This window comes from Semicossyphus pulcher, unplaced genomic scaffold (assembly GCF_022749685.1).
Source record: "Semicossyphus pulcher isolate SPU_LCO1_2020_fin unplaced genomic scaffold, fSemPul1.0.p SCAF_20, whole genome shotgun sequence".
Lineage (NCBI taxonomy): Eukaryota > Metazoa > Chordata > Actinopteri > Labriformes > Labridae > Semicossyphus > Semicossyphus pulcher.
Window position 1 is genome coordinate 11318786 of NW_027211694.1, and position 27005 is coordinate 11345790.

General features: G+C 39.8%; 1 protein-coding gene across 3 annotated transcripts in view; it reads left to right on the plus strand.

Moving 5' to 3' along the window:
- gramd4a (GRAM domain containing 4a) overlaps nucleotides 1–27005 on the plus strand; it is a 101188-nt gene that overhangs the window by 64250 nt on the left and 9933 nt on the right. The window contains exons 5-17 of one of the 3 annotated variants that reach the window (XM_069670822.1): nucleotides 9589–9727; nucleotides 11284–11309; nucleotides 11598–11689; nucleotides 13791–13882; nucleotides 15182–15230; nucleotides 15344–15415; nucleotides 15512–15555; nucleotides 15713–15822; nucleotides 20580–20734; nucleotides 22524–22668; nucleotides 22809–22902; nucleotides 24765–24855; nucleotides 26020–26088. In XM_069670822.1, coding sequence (XP_069526923.1) covers nucleotides 9589–9727; nucleotides 11284–11309; nucleotides 11598–11689; nucleotides 13791–13882; nucleotides 15182–15230; nucleotides 15344–15415; nucleotides 15512–15555; nucleotides 15713–15822; nucleotides 20580–20734; nucleotides 22524–22668; nucleotides 22809–22902; nucleotides 24765–24855; nucleotides 26020–26088 — 1178 coding nt within the window. The remainder of the gene's footprint in view (nucleotides 1–9588; nucleotides 9728–11283; nucleotides 11310–11597; nucleotides 11690–13790; nucleotides 13883–15181; nucleotides 15231–15343; nucleotides 15416–15511; nucleotides 15556–15712; nucleotides 15823–20579; nucleotides 20735–22523; nucleotides 22669–22808; nucleotides 22903–24764; nucleotides 24856–26019; nucleotides 26089–27005) is intronic. The other 2 variants (XM_069670824.1, XM_069670823.1) reach the window with 2 other exon arrangements.

Genomic DNA, 27005 nt, shown 5'->3' on the forward strand with positions numbered 1-27005 from the left:
CAGGATACAGAGTCAACAAAACAAAATCCTCGGTTCTCTTCCTCAATGAAAGACTCCATCCTACAGTCCGGCACCCATTTATGAACGCGCCTCAAGGATTTAGGTATCTTGGTATCTTTATTACTCCCAAGCTAAACTCATTAACCTCTGCCAATTACAATCCAGTTATTTCAAAAGTCAAAGATTCTCTAAGCAGATGGATCTCACTTCCCTTGTCTGAGATTGGACATGTAAGTGCTTTCAAGATGAATGTCTTTCCCAAATTTCTTTATCTGTTCCTCCTCCTAAATTCTTCCAAGATATGAAAAAAATCCTTAAAAACTTTATTTGGAAAAATAGGCGTCCAAGACTCCGACTTACACTACTATACCTTCCATTTGACAGAGGAGGCCTAAAGGTACCAAACCTAGAATGGTATTACTGGGCAGCCCAGCTTAGAGCTGCCAGTTTGTGGTTCTCATCACATCCAGAGTTATCTTGGGTAAAGATGGAAGCATCGTCCACAAGAGGGCTAACGTTAGATTCATATTTATATTCTGACTCTTTTAAAAACTTGAAGAAAAATACACTAAATCCATTTGTGAGAAACACCTTGATGATATGGCATGAAGCTCATAAGACTGTAGGTGACATCTCACCTTTGTCCTGCCTTGCACCTATCTGGGGAAACACAGAGTTCAAACCTGGTACGAAAGACTTAGGATTCAAACAACGGTCACTCAAAGGGATTAGTAGGATAGATTCAACATTCCACAGTCTCACTTTTTTAAATACCTACAGCTGCAAAGTTTTATTCACTCTAAATTAAAATCATTCATCTAACTGTCCCCCTTTAACAGTATTAGAACGGTTTGCAACCCAGCGTCAGCAGGACAAGGGCCAGATCTCTACAATATATTCACAGCTCATGCTAAAGAGTCATCTGACTCAAAGAGGAAGTTATGGAGTGAGGACTTACAAGAATGTGTGCTGGACAGTGAATGGAGTCAAATATGCTCAAAGGCCCAGAGCCTTTCAATTAATTCTAGACTTAAATTGATACAATATAAATGGATAATGAGGACCTACATTACCCCAGCAAAGCTGAATAAATTTAACCCAGACATTCCAGACACTTGTGTGAAATGTCAATCTCATAAAGGCACCCTCTTCCACTGCATCTGGGAATGTGAGAAGATGCAAACATTTTGGAAGTAAGTAATAAATGTAATTTCCCAAATAATTTCCAAACCCATTCCTGTCTCCCCTAAATTCTGTATCTTAGGCCTCTACCCTGAAAATCTTTCCTTAAAATTGCATGAAATAAAATTGATAAATCTTTGGCTTGTCCATTCAAAATGTCTCATTGCCATGTATTGGAAAAATATGTCATGTCCCCCTATTAGTCATTGGCTCAGAGAATTATCATTGTGTCTGGCTTTAGAGAAGCTGACTTATAGTATTAAACATAGGCTTGGCGAATTCTATGAAATCTGGGGCCTTTTTTTGCATTTTCTTGGAAGTGCAGATCTGCCGTGTGCCCTTGACCCTTGAAATTAATTACTCTACACTGGCTCTGTAACCGCCTGGGTGCCATTGCTCTGTTGTCTGTGCATGTTTTTTTTGTAGTGACGTGACACTGTGTGTTTGATTTTATAGCTCTATGTATCTTACTTTTTCTTATTTTTCACTTATTTATTTATTTCTCTTGCTTTTTCTCTCTATGGACCTTGTTGGATGAGATCCTTGATGGGTGGGGTTGTTGATGTTCGTGTTGTATGTTAATGTACTTTGTATCTTTAAATCAAAAATGTCAATAAACATATGTTAAAAAAAAAAAAAAGAAAAAGAAAGCAATCCTGCCCCTTGTCAGTGCAAAATAATCACAGCCGGTTCAGTCCTAACTGATGGCCTATAAAAAGGTGTCTCCCAAGGTATCACACAAGTAACATCTCATGATGGTAAAAGCAAGGAGCCCCTTCAAGACCTTAACAACCTTATTATTGCAAAAAATACTGATGGCATTGCTTATAGAAGGATTTCTAAACGTCTGAATGTTCCAGTGAGCACTGTTGGAGCCATAATCTGGAAGTGGAAAGAACATAATTTCACCATAAACCGGCCACGACCAGGTGCTCCTCTCAAGATTTCGGATGGAGGACTGAAAAGAATCATCAGAAGAGTTGTCCAAGAGCCAAGGATCACTTGTGGAGTGCTTCAGAAAGACCTGGAATTAGCAGGTACAATTGTTTCAAAGAACAATAAGTAATGCACTCAACCGCCATGGCCTGTATCCACGCTCAATCCATTGCTGAAGAAAAAGCATGTTAAAGCTTGTTTAAAGTACAACATTTGGACAAGCCTGTGAAATACTGGCAGAATATAATCTGGTCAGATGAGACCAAAATGTAACTCTTTGGATGCCATAATACACACCATGTTTAGAGGACAAATGGCACTGCACATCACCCCAAAAACACCATACAAACAGTGAAGTTTGGAGGTGGGAACATCACGGTGTGGGGCTGTTTTTCAGCATACGGTACTAGCATACTTCATTTAATTGAAGGAAGGATGAATGGAAAAATGTACCAAGACATTCTTGATAAAAATCTGCTGCCATCTACCAGGATGCTGAAGATGAAAGGAGGGTGGACATTTCAGCAAGACTGATCCCAAACACACAGCCAAGGAAACTCTCAATTGGTTTTAGAGAAAGAAAATAAAGCTGCTAGAATGGCCCAGCCAATCACCTGACTTGAATCTTATTGAAAATCTATGGAAAGAACTAAAGATCAGAGTTCATAAAAGAGGCCCACGGAACCTTCAAGATTTGAAAACTGTTTGTGTGGAAAAATTGGCCAAAATCACACCTCATGTGACTAGTTTCTCCATACAGTAGGTGTCTTGAAGCTGTCATTACAAACAAAGGCTTTTGTATGAAGTATTAAATACATTTCAGTAAGTGTGTGCAAGACTTTTTCCCTGTGTCATTCCATTTTATTTCACATAACTTAATTTCTGAAATTATTTGTTTTGGTTTCTTTGGAAGTATGGATTACTTGGGTTGTTACCAACTTCTGGTGAAAATTTTATGTCACTAGCACCTTTAGAAATATATTTACTGGAGGGGGTGCTAGTGAGCCAGCAATGGAGTAGGACGTGTTGAGCCGTGCTCCTGCCTAGCTTTTCCAGAATTATTATTTCACTGCGCACTTTCTGCAAATTTAATGTGAATATCACTTTCTAACACATACAAGATACACTGGAGTAAGTTTGAACTGTGCACGTTACTTCAATGGCGACCAAGCTCCGTAAATATAAATACGACGGTTTCTTACGAGGTCCGACGCATCCAAGACACAAGATCAACCACCTGCCCCGCGACCAGAGTCAGAAATGGACACCGCAGACTTGAAAGCGGACATTCTCTCCTCACCGAGAGTGGACATCTCTGTTGTTATCAGGTCAGAGCTAAAGAATGCACTCACTGAAGACTTTAACTTTCTTAAAAGTGAGTTGAAAGAAGTCAAGTGTGAAATTGCAAACAACACAGCGGCTATTCACTCTGAATTGGATAATATGAAGGCCGCTATCGGCGGCATGGAAGAAGGCCTGTCAACGTGGTCGGATGAGGTAACCACGTTACAGGCGACAGTTGCTGAACTTAAAACGGAGATGGCTAATTTGAGGGAGAAGAGTGAGGATATGGAAGAGAGGATGCGGAGGTGCAATGTTCGTATCGTGGGTGTTGCAGAGGAACCCTGTTCGAGCTCCACTGCTTCAGTTTCTAAACTACTGAAGGAAGTTTTTCATGTGGAGAAAGAAATCTTGGTTAATCGGTCGCACAGAGGCCTCGCACCGAGAAAGTCTAATGGAAAGCCTCGGGTTATTGTTGCCAAACTTCACTACTACCAGGATTGTGTTGATGTACTACGCCGAGCCCGAGAGCAGGGCCCACTTCAACACAAGGGGGAGCCGTTAGCCATCTTTCCAGACTACACCGCGAGTGTTGCCAAAGCCCGGGCTGCATTCAACAACATCCGGAATCTACTCCGAGGCCAACGAGACATCCGCTATGGGGTTATTATTCCCAGCTCGACTCTGCATCTCATACAACGAGGATAACAAGGAATTTCTGGACCCGGAGAAGGCAATGGCCTATGTGAAGAACACTATTCCAACCACAGAGGCTCACCAGTGACGTTAATATTTTGATCCATTTGATCTTGAACCCAGCTCTTTTCCCTTAGGCGGATGAGAGGTGTGGTGATGGCTCGTAGACAATTCTACTTAAAGGGCTGACATTTATTTACTTACTTTACTTTTTTCATATATCGTTTAGAGGGGTATCATGACACCCCATTCATGTGCAGTCTTTGCTTGCTCCACTGGCACTACTGAATATTATATCATCTTGATGCGCTTCTTATTTCTATTTCATAACGGGAGGTTTGGCGGGAGCCAGCCTATGGACACTAAATTGTTCCCCACTACCAGCACTTAATGTGTGGTTTGGTTTGCAAAGGGTGTTGCAGTCACCATGTTCTCTTAGGTGACAGAGGTTGGGGACCAACCAGATCTATACTATTTGTTTGTCTTGTTAACGGTCTTACATGTCTTAGAGTAAACTGTCTTGAAGTCTTGGGGTATATTTATGGTGTATTGTTCATTTTGATTCCTAATGGCTGACACAAATAACTTAGGAGAGACTGTAGGTTGCCTGGTTAAGTTTGTAAGCTGGAACGTCAAGTCTTTAAATCATCCGGTAAAGCGTAGAAGGGTTCTCACACATCTTAATCATCTCAAGGCTGATATTACGTTCCTCCAGGAGACTCATCTCCGTACCGCTGACCAATTCAGATTGAGAGGTGGATGGATAGGACAAGCATACCATTCCAATTTTGGCTCCAAGGCAAGGGGGGTAGCGGTCCTAATCAGTAAGAATGTATCATTTGTGATATCTAGCATAGAATCTGACCCCATGGGGCGTTATGTTATTGTAGTTGGTCGATTGCACGGATTCCCAGTTGTTTTAGCTAACATCTATGCCCCAAATTGGGATGACAATGCTTTTTTTATCAATACCTTCTCCCGACTTCCTAACATGGAAACACATGACCTCATTCTATGTGGGGACACAAATTGTGTACTTTCTCCAAATTGAAACAACAACCGAGTCAAAATCGGGCCAATCAATCCAACTTTTTCTTCAGGCATATGGCGTAGCTGATGATGCGTTTCCGCAACCCTTCATCTCGGGGCTATTCATTTTTTTCCCCGGTCCATAAGACATTCTCACGGAGAGACTATTTTTTTATTGATAAAAAACTTCTTCTAATGGTAGCTGCTTGTGAATATCAGTCCATAGTCATCTCTGACCATGGCCCCTTGACTATGAGGATACGCATTCCCAGTGCAGACCCCGGTTATCACCCAGGGCGACTTAATTCTTTGCTTCTTTCAGAAGAAGCTTTTGTAAATTTCATTAAATCTGAAATCAAATTTTTTCTTGCCCATAATCAGACCCCAGGAACGCCGTCCTCAACGGTTTGGGAGTTGTTAAAGGCATATTTAAGGGGACAGGTCATATCTTATTGCGCAATGCGAAGGAAAGCTAACACTGTACGCCTTAAGCAGTTGACAGATGCTATTTTGAAGTTAGATTTAATGTACAGCCATTCACCTTCTGATGACATACTCAAACAACGTCTGACACTTAAAATGGAGTCTGATTTCCTCTCGACGCACCAAGCAGAAAATCTTATTTTAAAGTCTAGACATCGTTTTTATGAGCATGGGGAAAATGCTGGGAAAATTTTAGCACATCAATTCCGTCAGAGGACCGCCACTCAGTACATATCTGAAATTAGTGATGAACAAGGTCTAAAGCACACCGACCATTTGGAAATTAATTCATGCTTTCATCGCTACTATTCCTCCCTCTACACTTCAGAGCCACCAGATGATGGATCTACTTTGGATATGTATTTCCATAATCTTGACATCCCCAGAGTGGGTCCGGAGCTGGCAGCTGAGCTAGAGGATGATATCTCTCTTGAAGAGGTCGTAGAGGCAATCAGGAGTATTCAAAGCGGTAAATCTCCAGGGCCTGATGGCTATCTGTCCGAATTCTTTAAAACATTCTCAGAAACACTTTCCCCTCTTTTGCTCTCTGTTTTCAAGGAATCGTTCTCCTCAAACTCTCTCCCCCCAACTATGCGTGAGGCGACCATTTCGCTTATCTTAAAGAAAGACAAAAAACCCCTTCAGTGTAGCTCATATCGCCCAATCTCTCTCTTGAACACAGATGTAAAGCTTCTTGCAAAGCTCTGGGCCCGACGTCTTGAGATTTCCCTCTCTTCAATAATTTCAGCAGACCAAACTGGCTTCATGAAGAACCGGTATTCATTCTTCAATATTAGGCGCCTTTTAAATATTCTTTATAGTCCCTCTCTATCCGACGCGCCAGAGATTTTGCTATCACTTCATGCTGAGAAAGCTTTTGATCGGATGGAGTGGGATTACCTTTTTTACACTCTTCAAAAATTCGGTTTTGGCCCAAAATGTTTATCTTGGATTAAAATTCTCTATTCCTCCCCAATGGCTGCGTGCGTACCAACAATAACCTTTCTGCTTAGTTTAACCTGCAAAGGGGTACTAGACAAGGATGTCCGATGTCTCCACTCCTGTTCACCGTTGCTATTGAGACGTTAGCACTAGCTATTCGACAGGATATTCATATTAAAGGAATTGACAAAGGAGGTCAAGAGTGTAAACTATCGCTTTACGCTGATGATTTGCTATTGTGCCTGTCGGATCCCCTGTCAAGCCTCCCTAGAATACTAGACCTATTAAAGAAATTTGCTGCCTCTTTCTCTGAGTGGAAGGATCAATACCATCAAGATGAATGTATTACCTAGACTCCTATATTTGATTCAAAGTCTTCTTCAAATTCTTCTTTAGCTCCATAGATAAACTTATATCAGCCTTTATCTGGAACAAAAAAAAACCACGAATACGGAAATGCATACTGCAGAGACCTCGTCTCCAGGGTGGTATGGCACTCCCAAATATTTTATATTACTATTGGGCAGCCAACATCAGGGTATTGACGTACTGGATGAGTGACATGGGCAACCCCCATACCCCTAAATGGCTAACCCTGGAGAATACATCCTGTAGGCTCACCTCCTTACCAGCTCTACTGTGCTCTGAACTCCCACTGGCAAAACCCATTTCTTATTATACCACTAACCCCATTGTTGCACAGTCGGTAAGAATTCTGAATCAGTTTAGGAGGTCATTTGCTCTCCGCAATCTCTCTCTCTCTGCTCCGATAGTTAAAACCACATGTTCACCCCTTCAATATTAGATGGAGCCTTTGGTATCTGGCTTAAGAGTGGTATCTCATCACTACAGGACCTCCATGTAGATAATAATTTTGCATCCTTTGAGCAACTGGTAAACAAATTCGGTATCCCCAGGTCTCATTTTTTTAGATATCTACAATTGCGGAACTTTATAGCCTCACACTCCGATTGTTTCCCTTCATATCCCCCCACATCTCTGTTAGATTCTGTTTTTAAGTTCAGGACAGATTTAAGGCAGGTTATAGGTAGGATATATAACCTCTCAATCTACGCAATCTGACAACTCTAGATCACCTCAAAAACAAATGGGAAGAGGACTTAAATGAGCAGATCTCAGAGGTAATCTGATTCTCAAATTATCCGAAGGATTCACTCATCATCCATCTGTCAACGGCATGCTGTTGTACAATTCAAGATAGTACACCGACTTCACTGCTCGAAGGTTAGGTTGTCTAGAATTAAACCGGAGCTGGACCCTACATGTGATAGATGCAAGCAAGCTCCTGCAAGTCTATTACATATGTTCTAGACATGTCCAAGACTATATAATTTCTGGCAGTCTTTTTTCAAGACTTTCTCGAAAGTACGAGAAGAGCCATTGGATCCATCCCCTTTTATTGCCTTATTTGGTGTTACACCGCAGTGTGTGTATCTCAGTAATTATAAGTTTTTTACAGCACAGAAGACCTGCAAATAGGTCTTAAATATGCACATGGCGACTTTAACATGATAGAATGCTGAAAGACTGTGGCAAAAATTACAGGTCATGTCCCCGGCAAGAATTTGAATTCTCACCACTTCATGATTAGTCTTCACTTCACGCCCCACCCATTTATCCTCTTTCAGTTCAAACTCAGTTGTAACAGGTCTTTCGGCATAGCGCTGCCCTAATTAGCTAGCTATTGTTGTTGTCAAGTAGGATTGAAATTTGAGAACATTCAGCTGCTACAATTGGGTCATAGGATGATTTAACAGTACTTCAGCCATCGCTAACTTTGAGGACATTGAGCAAAAAAGGCCTGGAATTACTTGTGATGACAAAGGCAAAAAGAAGCTAGGAAGTGAACCTCTCTCAGCTCCTTTTTTGCACAGAACTTTTGTGAGGACAATGAAGTTCAACACTGCATATACCCTCAGGTGAGACTGTTTGTGCCATAATCCTTATATTTAAACAATATTGCGTTCCTCCTCTCAGGCTTTTCACTATCCTACCTTCCAGTGTTGTTGTTAACACACACTGGACTCTTATACTGTCTGTACACTGCACTATTTTTAACTTTAACTTCATACTGTAAGTTTTTTGCACTCACCAATATCCTGCACATCTGTACAGTTTTTATTTACACCTGTTGGACATATTTTGTATTATACTTATTGCTTTTTATATTTTTATTCTTATTGCCTAATTTTTTATCTTATTCTGTTTTTTCTTTTACTTATTTTTATTCTAGTTCTGTGTTAATTGTTCTGCACCAAAATTACCAAAGCAAATTCCTTGTATGTGTAAACCTACTTGGCAATAAACCCAGATTCTGATTCTGATTCAGTGTGACCATGTGGACAGCTTTGAAAACCTCTGAATTGTTTGTTATCTACGCATTCGACTTGTTTATGAAAGTATCCACAATGACAAATTAATTATTTGATTGATTGATTGATTGATAACCTGAAATAGCAGTATGCATGCTCAAGAACTTTCTTTGGCTTCTTGCTGGCTACCTCATAGCCCAGGAATCTTTCAAGTAAAAGGTTCTGGTCTGTTGTTTTCACATTAACTCAGTAAAATTAATAAAAAAAATATGGCAGTTTTTTTAAATTCAAAGCCTCAAATGTTTTATGGCAGCCTCTCACAGAGCAAGTGCTGCTACCCATGGCTTACTTTTACAGCAGGAAAAGGATGATAATGCTATACATGCTAATCATTTAACAAATTACTTGTACCTCTGCTCTAAAAGGGAAGTAAAACTACAAAATGATGCAATGCGGAAAATGCGCTATAAGGCAAAGAATAAGGTGTTATGCCCCACCCTAAGGTGGCCCTATGGGGCTAACAAACTATCCACAATCTGACCCAAAAGAACCATGGGAAAAACCTTAAAGCACATGGAAATCCCATCCCAAAAGGACCTAATACTATCCACTACTTTTGACAATTAAAAACCAAAAAAGGGGAAATTAATTCAAGTTGTAATATTAAGTAAAAAGAGACTGAAAGTGCCATTATCTCTTTTGTTAGTAGAGAAACAGCAGAAGGAAGTCTGGAGTTCGCGCCTGCAGAAGTGGCTTCACGAGCGATTTGGGGTCTACATTGAAGACTTCCGCTTTCAGCCAGAGGAAAGCACAGTAGAAGCTGAGGAACCACTAAGCGCTAAAAGGTGGGTCAAATCTACTCTCTTAAGCCCCTTTCACACATGCACTCCTGACATTGTCCTGACAATTTCAGGACAGTTTGACCCTGACATTACCCAGAGTTGCCCTTTCACATATGACCCTCACAGCGGGAGATTTTTCCCTGTCGGATGCAGAGGGGTGGCCGGGGCGGGGAGGGGGGCAAGTTTATTTGGCGACTAATTCTGTCATGTGTCTTCTTTTATCTGTCAAAAAGATGGGCATCTGCGGTTGATTAACTTACTGGACAACTCACCCCTTGTGTTCTGTCTCTCCCATACCTGCAGCAGCATCTCCCACATGCTCATCAGAAAAACATGTTTGCTGGTCTCTCCTGTAAATGCATTGATTGAGGTTTGACGTCTCTTGTTAAATATGGACCTTCTTATTCTGTTTTAAAAGATAGTAAGTGATAGTAAGTAAGTGCAGCTGTGTAGTGTCGGTCTCATTAGTTGGGTTTGATCATTTCGACACGTAACAATGAGTCTCCTTCACACGCAGCTCACCTGCTGCTGTGAAAACAAGATCACAGGTGAAATAATACAAAACCCAAGTTGTGTTTTTTGGGCGACTTTGGAAACGTGCAGCTCATGATGAATATAAACAGAGCAGACGGATAGGGAGAGAGAAACAGAAAGAGCTGCTGTGTGCAGGTACAGCAGGTGAAGGTGTGTAGGGAGAAATAACTGAAGGGAAGCAAGGTGAGCAGATTAAATTAGTTTTGTGAACAAACACTAACATATGGTGGAGAAGAATAAAGCACAGCTATAATGGAATTACGATATAGCTTTCTTAAATAGGGTGACGTATTGTTCGCTGCAATACCCCCCCGCCCCCCTCCCTTCACCCGTTGCTTGCTCACTGTGAATGTTCCTGAGTATGTCGTGCTGCGTTCACACATCGGCCGACCTGGACTTCCTCCTGACATGATACTAGGTCGCTGGCAGGAGAAAGTAATGTCGGGTCAAAATATATCGTCCGTTTGCGTTCACACATACAGCCCACCCAGGTCATGTCAAGAAAAGTGCAGTGCATGTGTGAAAGAGGTTTTATAGAAGCAGGTTGTCTGTCGTAGGGGTTGTTCTCCGGTTCCGGAAGACTAGCCCCTTTAACATTGCCAGTTTAAGGCTGTAATGTGTAATGCCTTTTGTGTAACAGATGCAGAGGCAAAATGGTGGGGCAAAGTTATTCCGCCATTAATTCTGTAGCGGAGGTAGTAAGAGAGGCAAGTCTGAAGTATAAATGGGGCATAAGGACAGAGCTTTGTTACGACACTATTAAAAAGGGGCTAATGTATCTTTGAAGTGTAGAGTTGCTGTATGACAGTTGCTAGGTGAGATGTAGCAAGAACTTGCTTAATGTTGCAGGGAGAAGATGAAAGAAGTTAGAAGCTCTTTTCTCATTTTTCTGTTCCTCCTTTGTATAGGTTATTGAGACATTACATGCTGATGAAGGCCAGTGTAACCATCTTGTCTAGCACAAAAAGCAGCTTTGTGTATGCTTATTCATGTTCTTATCTTAATTTACTTTGTTTTCCATCCAGGTTAACAGAAAATATGAGGCGACTCAGTGAGTATTCAAAAAACACATTAACAAATAGAAAACTATTGTACATGGACAGTTCAAACTTTTCTGTCATTTCAATTAAGTTTTTGAAGCAGATTTTTTAACTGCTCATTAGCCACTGCAAAATGCTGTAATGCTTAATTATGTTTAACAACAATTTCAAATATTCTACAGGTTCCTGTACCTTGGTTTCCTGTGCATGATATTAATATTCAGAAAATCAACAAAAAACTCTGCCAACGATTATTTGTCCTAAACCTCATTATACATCACTGTACCTTTTTTTTCAAGAGCGAGGAGCCCGTCCTGTCACCAACTTTTTAAGGAACCTCTCCGCCTTATCTAATTGGCACTCCGTCTATACCTCAGCTATTGCCTTTATTGTGAGTATTGCCTATATTTTGCTGCACCAGGTTCATGTGTGTCATATTACTGTTACTGCTGCTTCGGATATTTTTTTATTGCAAACATGTCTGAGTGTACAGCATCAAAACGTCTTTAAGATGTCAGGGGTGGTATATTGTGATAGACCAATATAGCCAATCATTTTATATTTCACGCACTTTATGTATATCGAAATAATATGGAGGTCACACTAAATACTACTGGCACCCCTGGAAGGGCACTCCGTACCAGTGCTACCCAGGTGCAGCTTGGATTTGTGTGATTTTTTTTGTTTGTCTGCTGTGAATGTGCGCCTTTGGATTTTATGCGGACGTGCTTTTTTATCATGAGGGGAGTATGAGTGCAGGATTTTTGCTGCACTTTGGTATCTTTTAAGCTAATTCACCTGGGAATTGTAATAGTACTTGCAGCCAAGAGTTACTTCTGTTCCTCCATCCATTTGCAGTAGATAAAAGTCTTCCACATATTCCTAGATTTTCCCCGATCACTTTGTAGTAACAGACTAGACACTACAATGGAACATTGTCAAAAAGACTCTGGAGGAAGACAACGCAGAGTGAGGAAATATGGTCTAAATGACCGATGCAGGCTCTCTCCGCTCCCTACTGTTCTGCTGTTAAACATTCACTCCATCCGTAACAAGTTGGATAAACTGGAGGCTCACGGCAGATGTAATCGACGTGAGCCTCCAGTTCAGAGACACAAATAGCAATGAGGATCTCCATATAAACGGGCTTTGGGTCCACCGTGCTTATGGACCGTTCACCTCTCAATTCGAACAAATCCACCAGAGGCAGAGTATGCCTTTATATTAATGAGAGATACACAGTAGTAGTCCAGGAGAAAATATGTACCCCTGGAGCTGCTTTCGATCTCACGTCGTCCCTCTCTACTTGCCTAGTGCGTTTCCTCAGCTCTTTTTCCCAGTACTCTATATTCATCCACAGGCAAATGTCACATTGGCCACTTAGCTGATCACAGAGGTGCTCTCTCTCCTGACACTCCAAAATTAATTCTAGGAGATTTTAATCATTGCCAGGTACACAAGTCATTAAAAACATACAAACAGCATGTGACCTACTTAGAAGAACTCCATATTGATTTGTGTTATGGTTCAGTGGCTGGCTTACAGATATCTGCCTATGCCTCACTTTAGGGGATCCTACCATAATAGTGTTCTTCTCCCACCTATCTACAAGCCCATATGCAAGTGACAAGCTCAAACTGTAAAAATAGTGAAATGAAAGAACACAGAAAACACAATTGCCAGCTTGTAAGCTTGTTTTGACTGTACAGATTGGGATGTCATTTGCAGCTCGTGTACTGACTTTGATGAACTGGCACAAACGATTTCCTCCTTCTGTGTTGACACCATCATTCCACGTAAAAACATTACAGTCTTTCCTAATCACAAACAAAAGAAACAATATAAAAACAAAATAAATAGAAACTGTCATTATCAAGGCCCTAGTGAGGAAACTGATCCTTTTATAGTTTTATTAAGACTGATCTTTCGATTGTTTTATCCAGTTTGTTTATTTATTTATCAGTCTACTAAATATCAGTATGCATTTTAGATTTTATTTCATATTGTAGCTCTGATGTATAATTTAAATTAATCAAAGTTGTTTTTTTATAATATATTTATGAAAGATTTCTTGAGTATACCCCTGGGTAATACTCCTACTATTCATGCACATTTTGTAAGTGCAGATCTATTAGGAAGCACATCTTTAAATCCTAAAGACAACACTTGTTGATCTTGTAACCAAATTGTCTTTCAGAAAGACAACAGAAAGCCACAGTTTTCTTGAATAGAGGTCTGTCAAGAAGAGATTGGTAATTGCCAGTGGTCATATATACCATTATGTTGTAAGATTAACAGCTTAAAGAAATTTGCTGCTAAGTCAGTATCACAGAATTCAGATTCTGACAGTTGAACTGCATAATCGTGAATGAGTTTAATGCTCAAATGTATCTGACCTTAGTCCTTTCCAACAATGCATATAGAAGCAAATTACCAGAATAAACCAGATGTTCAACTGTGCTATGTTATGCTGTGTTTACTCTTGCCTTCAGGTCTACATGAATGCTGCTTGGCATGGCTGGGCCATTCCCATGTTTCTCTTCCTGGCAATTCTGCGCTTGTCCTTAAATTACCTTATAGCCAGGTAAAAACATTTCTCACCTTTCTCTAATAGAGAAGCCAATTTTTTCTGTATGGCCACTATACTGCTGCCAGTTTATTTTCTACAATGTGCAATAAACCCTATTAAACTTAAAGATATAAACTCAAAGTTTTCAATTTCGTGCTCTTGAGCGCCACCCAACGGTGGTACAGTAATAATGGGAGCACACTACCCAATTTAACCAGACGTCTACGGCTGGCTCCCTTTGTCATGGTTGTAACTTTAGATTTTCCTAGCTTTTGTTTGTAGACTGTTAATCTGAGCGTTGAATTTGTTTCTTTTTCTTTGGATTTTCACTTATTTTTGAAGTTGCATCTGTAGTCATCGATCTTTTCTTTGTTTATTCAGCCATAGTAGGTTACCGTTTTCTCGCAATGCTTGCAGAGATCTTTCTCAGTCATGATTAATTGTACTCAAACAAACTGGTGTAGATTTAAATGTAATGGTTTTTATTCATTATTAAACACACATATGGAAGGATGGATATTTTTCTGCACATGCACGTTCTAAGCAGCAATAACGTACATAAATTGTCAGCAAAGGAAAGAGGAAATACTTTCTTTGTTGGTTACCACAAAAACAAAAATTTAAAGAATCTAGATAAATCCTGCGTGTCCAGTTGATGGTGGTAACGTGGCGCATTTGGCTCAAATATGCCAATAAAATACAGCATAAGAAAATTACCAGCCAAATAGATGGCTAATGTAGCTAGCATCGGCGTGCTAGTCACCAGCTTCGAAAGCTAATGACCAGCTTGTTCAGTAGCCGATCCATTGGGTTGCTAGCTTCGGCATGCTAGTCACCCGCCTCGGAAGCTCATGACCAGCCTAGCAGTAGTCGATCCAGTGGGTTGCTAGCTTCGGTGTGCTAGTCACCAGCCTCGGAAGCTAATGACCAGCCTAGCCAGTAGCAGATCCAATGGGTTGCTATGTTAGACGCATGACTTGCCACCCTGGTTGAATGAATAGGCGGCTTCTCATTTACCACCGCTGGCCTCTCAGTTACCAGTGCTGGCTTATCATTGGCCAGATCAGTAGCTGGCTTCGGCAAGGATATAGCGTCCTTAAAAAAAGTTATATTTATGTCAACAACATTGTGGTCAAGTGGGCATTCTAATAATCATTATGAAAGAATATCACATGAGCATTTTTCAGACATGTCTTTGATGTAGACTTTCAAACTGGGTAACCTGGTCAGCTTAAAGTTATTTATCATTAAGAGGTTATTGAGTAAGTATTGTGGTCTAGTTTCAGCCCAAAAATGTGTTTTTCTTTTTTCCAGAGGTTGGAGGATCCAGTGGAGCATTGTGCCTGAGGTCTTTGAACCGATGGTAAGATAGCTTCCCAATTGCTGTATAATTGCTGCCTGAATCTATTTGTCAGGAGGAAGACAAATGTACCAGTGGAGGTAAATATATAGTGTTGTTTATTTTTCTCTATGCAGGAGCCTCCAAAGGAGGACTTAACTGTATCTGAAAAGTTTCAGCTTGTACTTGATGTTGCACAAAAAGCACAGGTATAACACGGCTCACAGTCAATTGTGAAAAAAGTGTGGTATGATAATTAAACAGGAATACTGAAGTTCATACAGTTCTTAAACTCTTCTCAACAGAACCTTTTTGGTAAGATGGCGGATGTTTTGGAGAAGATAAAGAAGTAAGTAAAAAAACAATTCTGGGGCTGGGTGAAAAAAAATGCATAATAATATAAAATAGTAAAGAATAATTATAACTAAAATTAGAAGTATTGACTTTTACCAGATTTTATAACTTTTTCTCTTTTCTTTGTGGATTTTTATGGATTGATTCATCAGCCTGTTCATGTGGGTGCAGCCAGAAAGTACCCAGAAACTTTACATCTGTCTCTGGGCAGCTTTCATCACCTCTTGTGTCCTGCCTTACAAACTAATGGGCTTCATGATTGGTAAGAGACATACATGCACACGGACAAATTTACTTTCTTTCTGATGTAGTTTTAATACCGCGTTGTCCCTTGTAGAACGTAAATACCTATACCACATCCATTACACACAAACAAGTGCATTCATACACTTATGTAACTGTTCTCCCTCAACCCGCAAGGAGTAGCTGCAGGCTACTTGCATGGCTGTCTGATATTTTTGGTTAATACTATTTGTTGAACACAAAGGGACTCCAAAATGGTGTTGATTTAAAGGTGCCTAGAGCAAAACTAATCATTCACACAAGCACTGTGTTCATTTACCAAGCATATCTCTGCATGCTCTGTAACCTTATTTTTAGGTAGTCTACCAAATATGATTGATTGTAACCCAAGTAGCACAGCTCTGTTGGTCGGTAGGTCCACTTAGGCGCAGACTGAAACATCTCAGCATCTATAGGATATATTGCAATTGATCTTAATGACTTTGGTGATGTAATAATTTTCTTTGTACCTCCATATGTTGAATTCATGTTTCTAGGAAATTATCCAATCATTTACCAGATGGATTGGCACATAATTAAATTCATGGGCACGGGAAGGTGGGTACTGAGCAATGACTGTATAAATAGATGGACGTATATCCATCTGCTCCCATTGTACGGAATTGATGCCAAAATAGCCCCTGGACTAGGCGCTGCCATCTTGCGATGGTGACGTCATATGGAGCCAGAGTCTGCGCAGTAGAGATCGGCGGGTGACGCCACCTGAGCCGTAGCCACAAAACGCACACTTAACTTACCGAAAAAAAAGCAGCAAGGATCCCGCACGCTGGTTTGTTTGAAAGCAGAACAGCTTCTTTGTGTTGGTCTGAGGTTAACGTTCACAGATATGGAAACTGATTGTTTTTGTTACGTTTCCTCTTGCCGTTTGTCCTCAACTCTGCTAATCTGGAACTCATTGGCTGCAGAAACCGTATTACATAGCTGTCAATCATCATTTTAACAGCATCAAATAACTAATTAAAAATATACTTGTCAGAAAAATTAACACTTGGACGTAAATCAGCATGATAATAACTAGCTATAATGACAGAAGCCATGTTTGAGAAAAATTTATTTGACCTGTATTTTGATTTTATAGTTTGGCAGGTCCATGGTACTGACACAGAGCAGAAGAGATTGATAGCCTGCTTGCTGCTTCTCCTGGTTGTAAATTCAAACAAACAAAAACAAACAAAACAAAACAAAAAAGTGATGCAGGGAAGGGGCAGCTCCACCCTCCCTCTCACTACAAAGATGGGGTGAGAGTGGAAACACGTATGAGCAGGGTTTTGTTTTTAAATCGATGGCTCTTCTCCTCCTTCTCAGGTCTGCCAATATGTTTTTGACCAGAGTTACTGTGTATCATAGTTCGTTCAAAGAAAATGTTTGCATGAGTCTTCCATTAGTTAATTCAGGAGTTTATTTTGTGGTTGAGCCTATCCAATTTAAATTGAAGTGTTCAAATTTATTTGTAAAGTCATCGAAAATCAATTTATGGACATTTTATCTGGCGCCCCCATTTAATTTTTTTCAGCGGGCTTCGTATCAGTCAGTTCAAGAGATATTTAGTGTCTGCTATTGCTACTTAAACTGTGATCGCTCTCATTAATAAATATATTCTTTGAATTTCAAACAGTAATCTTCTTTTGTTGTCTTTGTTGTAGTTTTTGTTGTTGCTGTCGTAAGACTATATCTAAAAATTCATTCTGCATCATTTTTCGGGTGTGCCAGCTGCCTCTTTGAGTAGCACACGACAATAAAATCAATATTTACATAGCCTAATAATTGTAATTTCTCTCGTGGTCGTCTGTCCCGCATTTTCCCGCAAATCATGTCTGCTGTCCTGCAACAGAACAATAGTAAGGTGGTCACCCTAGTATATGGTAAGGTACCAGTTGGAAAACATTAAAAAAAGTATTTAATAATGTGTGAATGTAATTTGTGCTTACGTTATGACATCACGCAATGTCAAAGTGTAAGAGTCGTCCGGGTTAGGTTAACTTGGCAGCAGCAATGGGAGTGAATGAATGGCGCAGAAAATAATTTTGGGCTTTTTCACGTCCAAAAGCCGAAAAGCAACCAGAGTACAGAGACATTTGAACAATCATTTCAGCCAGGCTGGTTTTCAAAGTGGCAGTGGCTGCACTATGTTCCAGATAAAAGTTAAGAGAGTTAGATAAAGACTTTTTTGTTTTGTTTGCTGCAAGGCAAAAGAGAAAGGTTTCCTCCACGCTGAAGGACGGACCATCCTATGTGATGAGCATGGCTTAGGTACAGCCTCAAAAAGCCAATTGCAATAATGCCATGTTGCTTTGCATCTTACTCTTCTTATGAAATGATCTCGTTGTAATTCCAGTTATTCTCTATTCATCTATTTAGTGAATTGCAATGTCTTTGTCGGTAAAATGCTGCAACTTCAATACAAGCCTGTGGGCAGATATAAATTCAGTAGAAACTGAATTTGAATTATTTTTATTTGAATTTGAATTTCTCAACCTGAATAGTTGAAATAGTTAAACATTTGAATTTGTATTTGAAAACTAATGTTTTTTTCTTTACTACACAGAGCTTCTGCTAGCTACAAGAGCTAATGATAGGTAGTTATATTATTAGTTATAGTTACATTATTAGCTGTTTGCACTACGTCAGCTTTGTTCGAGGGGTGCAGCTGTTGTAGCAGGGAGTTAAAACTGACAGATTGCTGTGCCACCTACTTGCTGTTCCACAGCCTCTCCAGGGTGTGGACCCAAACAGCTCCTCACAAGGTTTTGTTTACTTAACAGTATGCCATCATTGTCCTAAAATAGATGATTATAACATAATGAGGGAGAAAAGCTATTAAAAACTCATTCCGCACCAGGCAAGCGGCGCCACGTCTTTCTCCGTCATTATGTCATAATCATGCTTTTAAAGAAAATGGTGTTATACCTTCAGTAAATAAAACTTGTGGGGTGTTGGTTTGATTGATAATTAACGCCTATAAGTGACAACTGAATGTGGAATTTAATTTTCAAATGATCTGAATTCAATTTCAGATTATTACATTCAGTTTCAAGTTTATTGGAATTCAATTTCAAATTGTGTGATTCAAATTCAAAAAAAAGTTTTTGATTCAACTTTTCAAGTTGAGCAATTGGAAATCAAATATAATTCTAAATCAAATATAAATAATTCAAATTTAGTTTCTACTGGCACATACACCTATCAGCTATAACATATGACCACTGACAGGTGAAGTGAATAATGTTCGCATTACAATGGCACCTGTCAGTAGTAGGGATATGTTAGGCAGCAAGTGAACATTTTGTCCTCAAAGTTGATGTGTTGGAAGCAGAAAAATGGGTAAGCGTAAGGATGTGAGCTACTAGGACAAGGGCCAAATGTGATGGCTAGACGTCTGGGTCAGAGCATCTCCAGAACTGCAGCTCTGTTACCGGTCTGCAGTGGTCAGTACCTACCAAAAGGCTCATTGATGCATGAGGGAAACGAAGGCTGGCCCATGTGGTCCGATTCAGCAGAAGAGCTACTGTAGCTCAGATTGCTGAAAAAGTTAATGCTGGCTCTGATAGAAAAGTGTCAGAACACACAGTGCATCACAGTTTGTTGGGGCAGCATAGCCGCAGGCCGGTCAGGGTGCCCATACTGACACCTGTCCACAGTCGAAAGCGCCTACAATGGGCAGGTGAGCATCAGAACTGCAATGGAAGAAGGTGGCCTGGTCTGATGAATCATGTTTTTTTTTACATCATGTGGATTGCCGGGTGCTTGTGCGTTGCTTACCTGGAGAAAAGACATAGCACCAGGATGAACTATGTGTAGAAGGCAAGCCGGCAGAGGCAGTGTGATGCTTTAGCAATGTTCTGTTTGGAAACCTTGGGTCCTGGCATTCATGTGGATGTTACTTTGACACGTACCACCTACCTAAGCATTGTTGGGAACCAAGTACCCCCTTCATGGAAACAGTTTTTTCTTATTGCAGTTGCCTCTTTCAGCAGGATAATGCACACTGCCACACTGCAAAAATGGTTCAGGAATGAAGGAGTTTAGGGTGTTGACCTGGCCTCCAAATTGCCCAGATCTCAGTCCAACCCATGGAGGCCCACCTCGCAACTTACAGGACTTAAAGGATCTGCTGCAAACGTATTGGTGCCAGATACACACAACACACCGTCAGAGGTCTAGTCGAGTCCATGCCACAACAGCTCAGGGCCGTTTTGGCAGCAAAGGGGGGACCTGAACAATATTAGGTCATAATGTAATGGCTTATTCTGTATTTCAGCCCATTTCTACTAACAAGTACATAAAAAGCAAAGCATTATAAAAAATATTCAAATAAATAGCACACTATTCAACTGACCTGTTATAACATCAAAGGTCTGATTACAATCAAAACAATTAAATTGTTTAACTCTCAAGGTTTTATTATTTTACATGACTGTCTCTAGATTCACTTTGAAATCTCACTCCCCTTTTCACTTTGTTCTGCTGTGTATGTAACATAATTCAAGGCTTGTTTTTTGTAAAGTGTAAATGTCAGAACAGAACAGCTGTGGGGTGAGCCTTTGAAAACTTCAAAACTTTTTTTTTATGTGTATATAAAACATATTAATATGTGAAGGATATTCAAAGACAAATCATGAAACAAGAATTTGAATGATTGCCAAGAATACAAAAGACGTAAGGAGGAAGTTGCGGTTTTTGATTTAATTGAAATCGTCTACGTCTTTTCGTCTGCAGGCCTTTACGCAGGTATCAAGTTCTTCATCATAGACTTCCTGTTTAAGAGCTGTCCGAAGCTGCGGGACAAGTACGACACACCTTACATTGTGTGGAACAGCCTGCCCACAGACCCTCAGCTCAAAGAAAGGACCAATGCCACTGTGTCACGACGGGTAAGGGGGGCAGAAAAGCATACTAACCCACATCTGTATCAGCTCTTTGCTGTCCCTCCCATACATTCCCTCATCAAGTAGATGTTCACTTTTTTAAATAAGTCTTAAATTACTTGCACAGTAACACACACAACCACTAACCATTCATGACAACTTAGTCTGAATCCTAACAGAAATTTTGCTCAAAATACACAAGGATTATTTTTGCTACCCCAAGCCTTTTCTGATGTTAACCTTAAAAGTAAAAGTTGACCAAGCTTATATACCCAAAAAGTCTTTGCAAACTTAATGCCATTGAGGTCCATTTGAGATTCCCAGTAGCTTTGTGTTTAGAAGAGCCAACATTTTTGGTGATTTCAGGTTGTCAATGACAAGGGATTGGTTCATGTCAACAACAGGTAAAAAGTCAGACAAAGCGTCTACAAATGACATTTTTATATTGTACGTTTGTCATGTTTGTAAAGGCAGGAAACATTTACACACGTACTGTATTATATTTATAGAGAGATAGTTGGAGACCACTCTTTAACTGAAGGTTGCATCTTTTATGTTGGCAAGAATTAACCTACTAAAGTGTCTATCTACCTCTAACCACTGACCCCCTGTGAAAGGTCCAAGAGAGAAAAGAGATCAATAACTCAAGATCAAATTATCATAACTCCAGTCTGTAATTCGTTCTTTGCTCTCAATCTGAGGACAGCATAGTATGTCTCTCGCATATATAGGCTTGAGTGTGTGAGCATGTGTGAGTGTGTCTTTTGCTGTGACAACAGTCACAGGTGTACTCTGTCATTTCTCTCTCTCAGCTCTCTGGCACTGATAAGGTAGGGACTCTGGTGTTTCTCCCTTTGGTTCCTCTATTGCACCTGGGTGTTCTGCCAGCTCACCATAAAGCGTGTGCGTGTGCAATGTGTTACACACCATGGGACTGGCAGTCAGCGTTTGTAGACAGAATGGATCAAAATGCCATGATGAACCCTAGCTTTACACAATATATTGTTAAATCATTATTTTACATTTTATAACTTAACAAATTACATATTATTTCATCAATACGAGAACTAAAAAAAAAAAAAAAAAAATTCTCAGACTGTAGACATTTTTGATCCATTCACATAAATGCTTTGTCAGAAATAGTGTTTTAACTGAATAGTTGGAGTACACATAAAAGCGCCCCTATAATTACATATCAGCTTATTAAATGTAGAACCCTGTCTTTTGATTTTTGTTAGGTTTTTGAATGTTACTTAATTGCCTTTAATTACTTAAACTAAAATACTTGCATAGAGAGGATTGAACATTAAAAGCATCCTTTGGCCTAAACATCTTAATCTGGGTATATTTTTAGGCTAATTATGTTTTTATATTAACTACCAAGTATATTTCAACAGTAAACTGTTGCTGTGTCTATTGAGTGAAGGATGGCATCACTCTCTGCTTTGCACGTTCGACTTGAGCCTGCTGCAAAGAACTGCACATGCAGAGAAGCACCTGATGTAAAACTAAAAGTTGAGCTGTTTAAATTCTTTCTCAGTGTCTCTGGGAACTGTTTTCCTACTGGATGCTACCACATAATGTGTAGAGATACTTGATTTTAAAAATGTCTCCCTGTGTTTTTCCTCCTTTTCCTCATTATCACTTGTCTTATTTCCTTCATATATATCTCTCACATCTCCTTCTTGTGTTCTTCGTGGCGTTTCTTTTTTCTTCCCTTTGTCTTTCTGTCTTTTCTCTGTCTCTTTCTCCACCACGGTGTCCTGCGTTCCCCTCCTCCTTCCCCTCTTTATAGGTTCAGCCAGTGGTTTCTCGGAGCAGCCTTGCCTCAGTCCCATGCGGTGTGAGCAGAGAGGATGAGACAAGTCGCTCCCACAGCACCAAGAAGGGTGCCTTTCATGAGATCTTCAATCTCCAGGAGTCAGAGCGCCCTCTGGCAGGTGAGGGGACTTACAGGTTGATTTTCTCACATTGCTTTTAAACGAGGTGTCCCATGTTCACATTTCAAGTTTTCACATGTATTGCAAACAATATTTTTTACTGTTTTTACTGTACTGTTTCTGCCCTGTGTGTTTTTTAGTTTGTGAGAATGGCTGGAGGTGTTGCCTCATAAACAGAGACAGGAAGATGCCCACAGACTACATCAGGAATGGAGTGCTCTATGTCACAGAGAAGTAAGTGTGAAAGTAAAAGAGTAGTAAGAGTAAGTAAAGAGTTCTTCTCTCAGGATAATAATTTTGGCAATAAATCTTAAACTGCATTAGAGAAAAGGAAGGTACGTTTAAAAGAGGAGCAGAGTGGATGAGAGGGTAACAGTTTAGGTCAATGGGTTTGGGATGTAAAATACCTAGAAGACTGTTAGACTGAGAGCTACAAAGGCCCTCCTCCTATCTTCCCTCTGTTTGTGTCATTCAGAAAGGACTGAAACTATAGAGATCTTTAAATCTCTTCACCTCAATCAATCAATCAAATTTTATTTGTATAGCGCTAAATCACAACCAGAGTTATCTCGAGACACTTTACAGAAAGAGCAGGTCTAGACCGACTCTTTGTTATGTTATTTAAAGAGAGGCCCAACATGAATCACCATGAGCAGCACTTAGCAATATTCGGCACATTGGCAAGGAAAAACTTCCTTTTAACAGGCAGAAACCTCGAGCAGAACCAGACTCATGTTGAACAGCCATCTGCCTCGACTGGATGGGCCAAAAATGGGATAGAAGGAGATGCAGGATAGAGACAGGCAAAGAGAGAAACAACAACATATTTTCTTGTTACATGAACAACAACAGACACATACTTATGGTTACAATGCCAATAATAGTGGTAGACTAGGGTGAAGATTAGCAAAATAAATAAATTAGCGAGAGAAGCAGAGTAATGATAAAGGCTGTAGTAATCGTAATTGTAACAGTTGAAGTCAACAGAAGTCTACTATTTAGCATTAGCAGCAACAATAATGATACTATGGGGAAGGCTGATGTTAGTAGTTGTTGCAGTCGAGCAGGTCCAAAGCAGCAGGTGGTCTGCAGCAACGATCCCCAGGAACCTTTAAGACAAGGGAGCACAAGAACTCCCGGGAAGATATATGGTTAGTAATGTTAATGGGACCAGAAGATACAGAGTTAATGAGCTGCATTAATATGACAGAGAGAGAGAGAGAGAGAGAAAGAGACAGAGAAACACACAGAGAGAGAGAGAGAGAGAGAGAGAGAGAAGCTTGGTGTGTCAGATCCCCCCGGCAGTCTAAACCTATAGCAGCATAACTATGGGCTAGTCCAGGCCTGAGCCAGCCCTAACTATAAGCTTTATCAAAGAGGAAAGTTTTAAGTCTACTCTTAAAAGAAGAGAGGGTGTCTGCCTCCCGGACCTTGACTGGTAGATTGTTCCAGAGGAGGGGGCCCTGGTAATTGTAGGTTCTACCTCCAACACTACTCTTAGAGACTTTAGGTACCACAAGCAGGCCTGCATCCTGGGAGCGCAATGTTCTAGAGGGGTGATATGGCACTATGAGCTCTTTAAGATATGATGGTGCCTGACCATTAAGAGCTTTGTAAGTAAGAAGAAGGATTTTAAATTCTATTCTAGATTTTACAGGAAGCCAGTGCAGAGAGGCTAATACAGGAGAGATGCGATCTCTCTTCCTAGTTCTTGTCAGCACACGTGCTGCAGCATTTTGTACCAGCTGCAGAGTTTTTAGTGACTTATTAGGGCAGCCTGATAGTAACGAGTTACAATAATCCAACCTGAAGTAACGAATGCATGGACTAGTTTTTCTGCATCGTTTTGAGACAAGATGTGTCTGATTTTTGCTATGTTGCGAAGATGAAAGAAGGCTGTCCTTGATATTTGTTTTATGTGGGAGATGAAGGACATATCCTGATCAAATAGAACTCCCAGATTCCTAACAGTAGTGCTGGATGCCAGGCTGATGCCATCTAGGGCAGCTATATCATTAGAGAAAGAATCTCTCAGGAAAAACAGCACCTTCTAGACACCTTTTGAGCCAGCTATTGCCTTGTTCTTTCTCCAACAGCCACCTGTGCTTTGAGAGCTCCAGCTCCAAATCCAGCTCTTCCAAGAAGAATAAAGTTATCAATCTTGTGGACATCACTGACATTCAGAAGGTATTCCCTCTTAAATGTCAACAGTTTAAAAAGGGAGCAAGAATTAAGCAATATCACATGAGAGGGAGTGATGTTGTACTGAATACCATTATTCAGTACAACATCACAACCTCAAGTGTGATATTGCTTTAATACAACAGTTACACAAGCGGCAAAAAGTAGTTAACCATAACAATCAACAACAGATTATTTAAGCAATATCACATGAGAGGGAGTGATGTTGTACTGAATATCATCACGGCTGTGATTCGGTCAAAGGCACCAGGCCGCAGGCCTATTATACAAAAGTTTCAACTAAGTAATCTGATTGGACGCATTCCATGAGTGGCGATATAGAGTACACATCTTTTCACTCTGTGCATTACCCCGTCAGGTGTTCAGTCCACGTGAACACTCGCAATGTGGTAAATGTTGCCAAGCAACACACCTCTCCACTCTCTTCTCCCATCAAATTATCGACAGAAGATATAGATAACACAAAACAAAAGTAAAGAAAAATACATTTTATAAATAGTGAAATAAGTAAACTCAAAGAGTTGTATGCAGAACATAAAAATGTTTTCAAAGCAAAACTGAACAACACACACAAAAAAAAAATCTATCGACAAGGAAATTGGTCATTGCTACAATCGATAATGATAAGCTTGCCGTTGTCCGATGTACATTTATCATGTCCACGGTGTTTTGAGAGATCCTGTTGGTATAATATCTGAGCTCAATCAGCACCTGCTGGGCGGGGACAGCGCCGTGTTTCTGTCCGACACAACAAGGTTACACCCAGGTGTTCGCCCAAGCTGGTGCACTCCGCTCCAACCCTTTATCATGTACATTTATCTGTTTGTTTCAATTTATCATCAATCAGTGAATATATGAGTCTTTTGTGTGATTCTGAGGTACCAGCCTGATCAACGTAGACATACACAGTCTGCTGTAATTTTAATTAACAGTATTCAGAACACGTGGCTGAATGATACACAGAGTGAAAAGTGATGTTGTTCTCTATCACCACTCATGGAATGCCTCTTGTCCAATCAGATTACTTGGTCAGAACTAACTGATGTATAAAACACTATTGTCATTTATTTAGGATGTAAACTGTTCCATTGTATAAAGTTATGCAAATGAAATAATCAAAACCCCCTTATTTCTCTGAACCCCATCTAGTACAAAGTACTGTCAGTCCTACCAGGAAGTGGAATGGGTATCTCTATAGCCACTCCTTCCACTCAGAAGGTACAGTATGGAGAGACTGCTGTGCAAGTCTGCTATACAAGTTTTTTTTATCCTATTAAGATTCATATGGTGGGATTGTGTTTGAACAATTCTGTTTATTCAGAAAACTTGCTCTATACAAACTAGAAAAAAGCTTAAAAAACAAAACTAAAAAACATTCCCCTTAATTGCTTAATTTAAATTAAGCAATATCTTTAATTGGATTAAGTTAAGTTAAGGGTCCCCTCTAGAAATGTTTTAAGATGAGTATGTCTCACTGACTTAACAATTGTGTTCATTTCTCCAATTACCTACTAGAAGATTTAAAATATTACCTATATCTGTCTCCTTTATTAAAAAATCCAGAATCTATGTATATGTAATTACAATTAATTTCAGTAGTTTAACTACCCGACTCAAAATAGCACCTTCTTCAAAATAGTCAATTACCTGCACATTTTGCTTGTTTGCTGAATTGAATCCTCCAATCAATATCAAACTGGTGTAAGTTGCAAATTGGACCAGTTGTCATTGTCATAAAAACCTGTTTGTTCATACATTACATGTAGGCTTATGTTAAATTGAAAACATGGAAAGTCTCTCCAATCAGCAGATGCCACAACGTTATTTTGTCAATCTTTGCACTTCATTATTATTTTGAACAGTAAAGCTAAAACATACAAGTTAAGTTACAGTAAACAACACATTTTTCAGGAGAGAGGAGCTTTAAAATCATATATTGTTTCTTGTGTCTATTTCATATTGTTGACTTGCCAACAAAGTTGGGGTGTTAAGGCTCGTGATCACTGTTTTTGTTTATTCCTAATTAGAAATATCCATAGGCAGTGGCTAAACTTAAATTGATAGAGATGAATTGCAAATATTATGTTAAGTATATTTTTAAATGCAATGACTTCAAGATCAACTAGGTAATATTA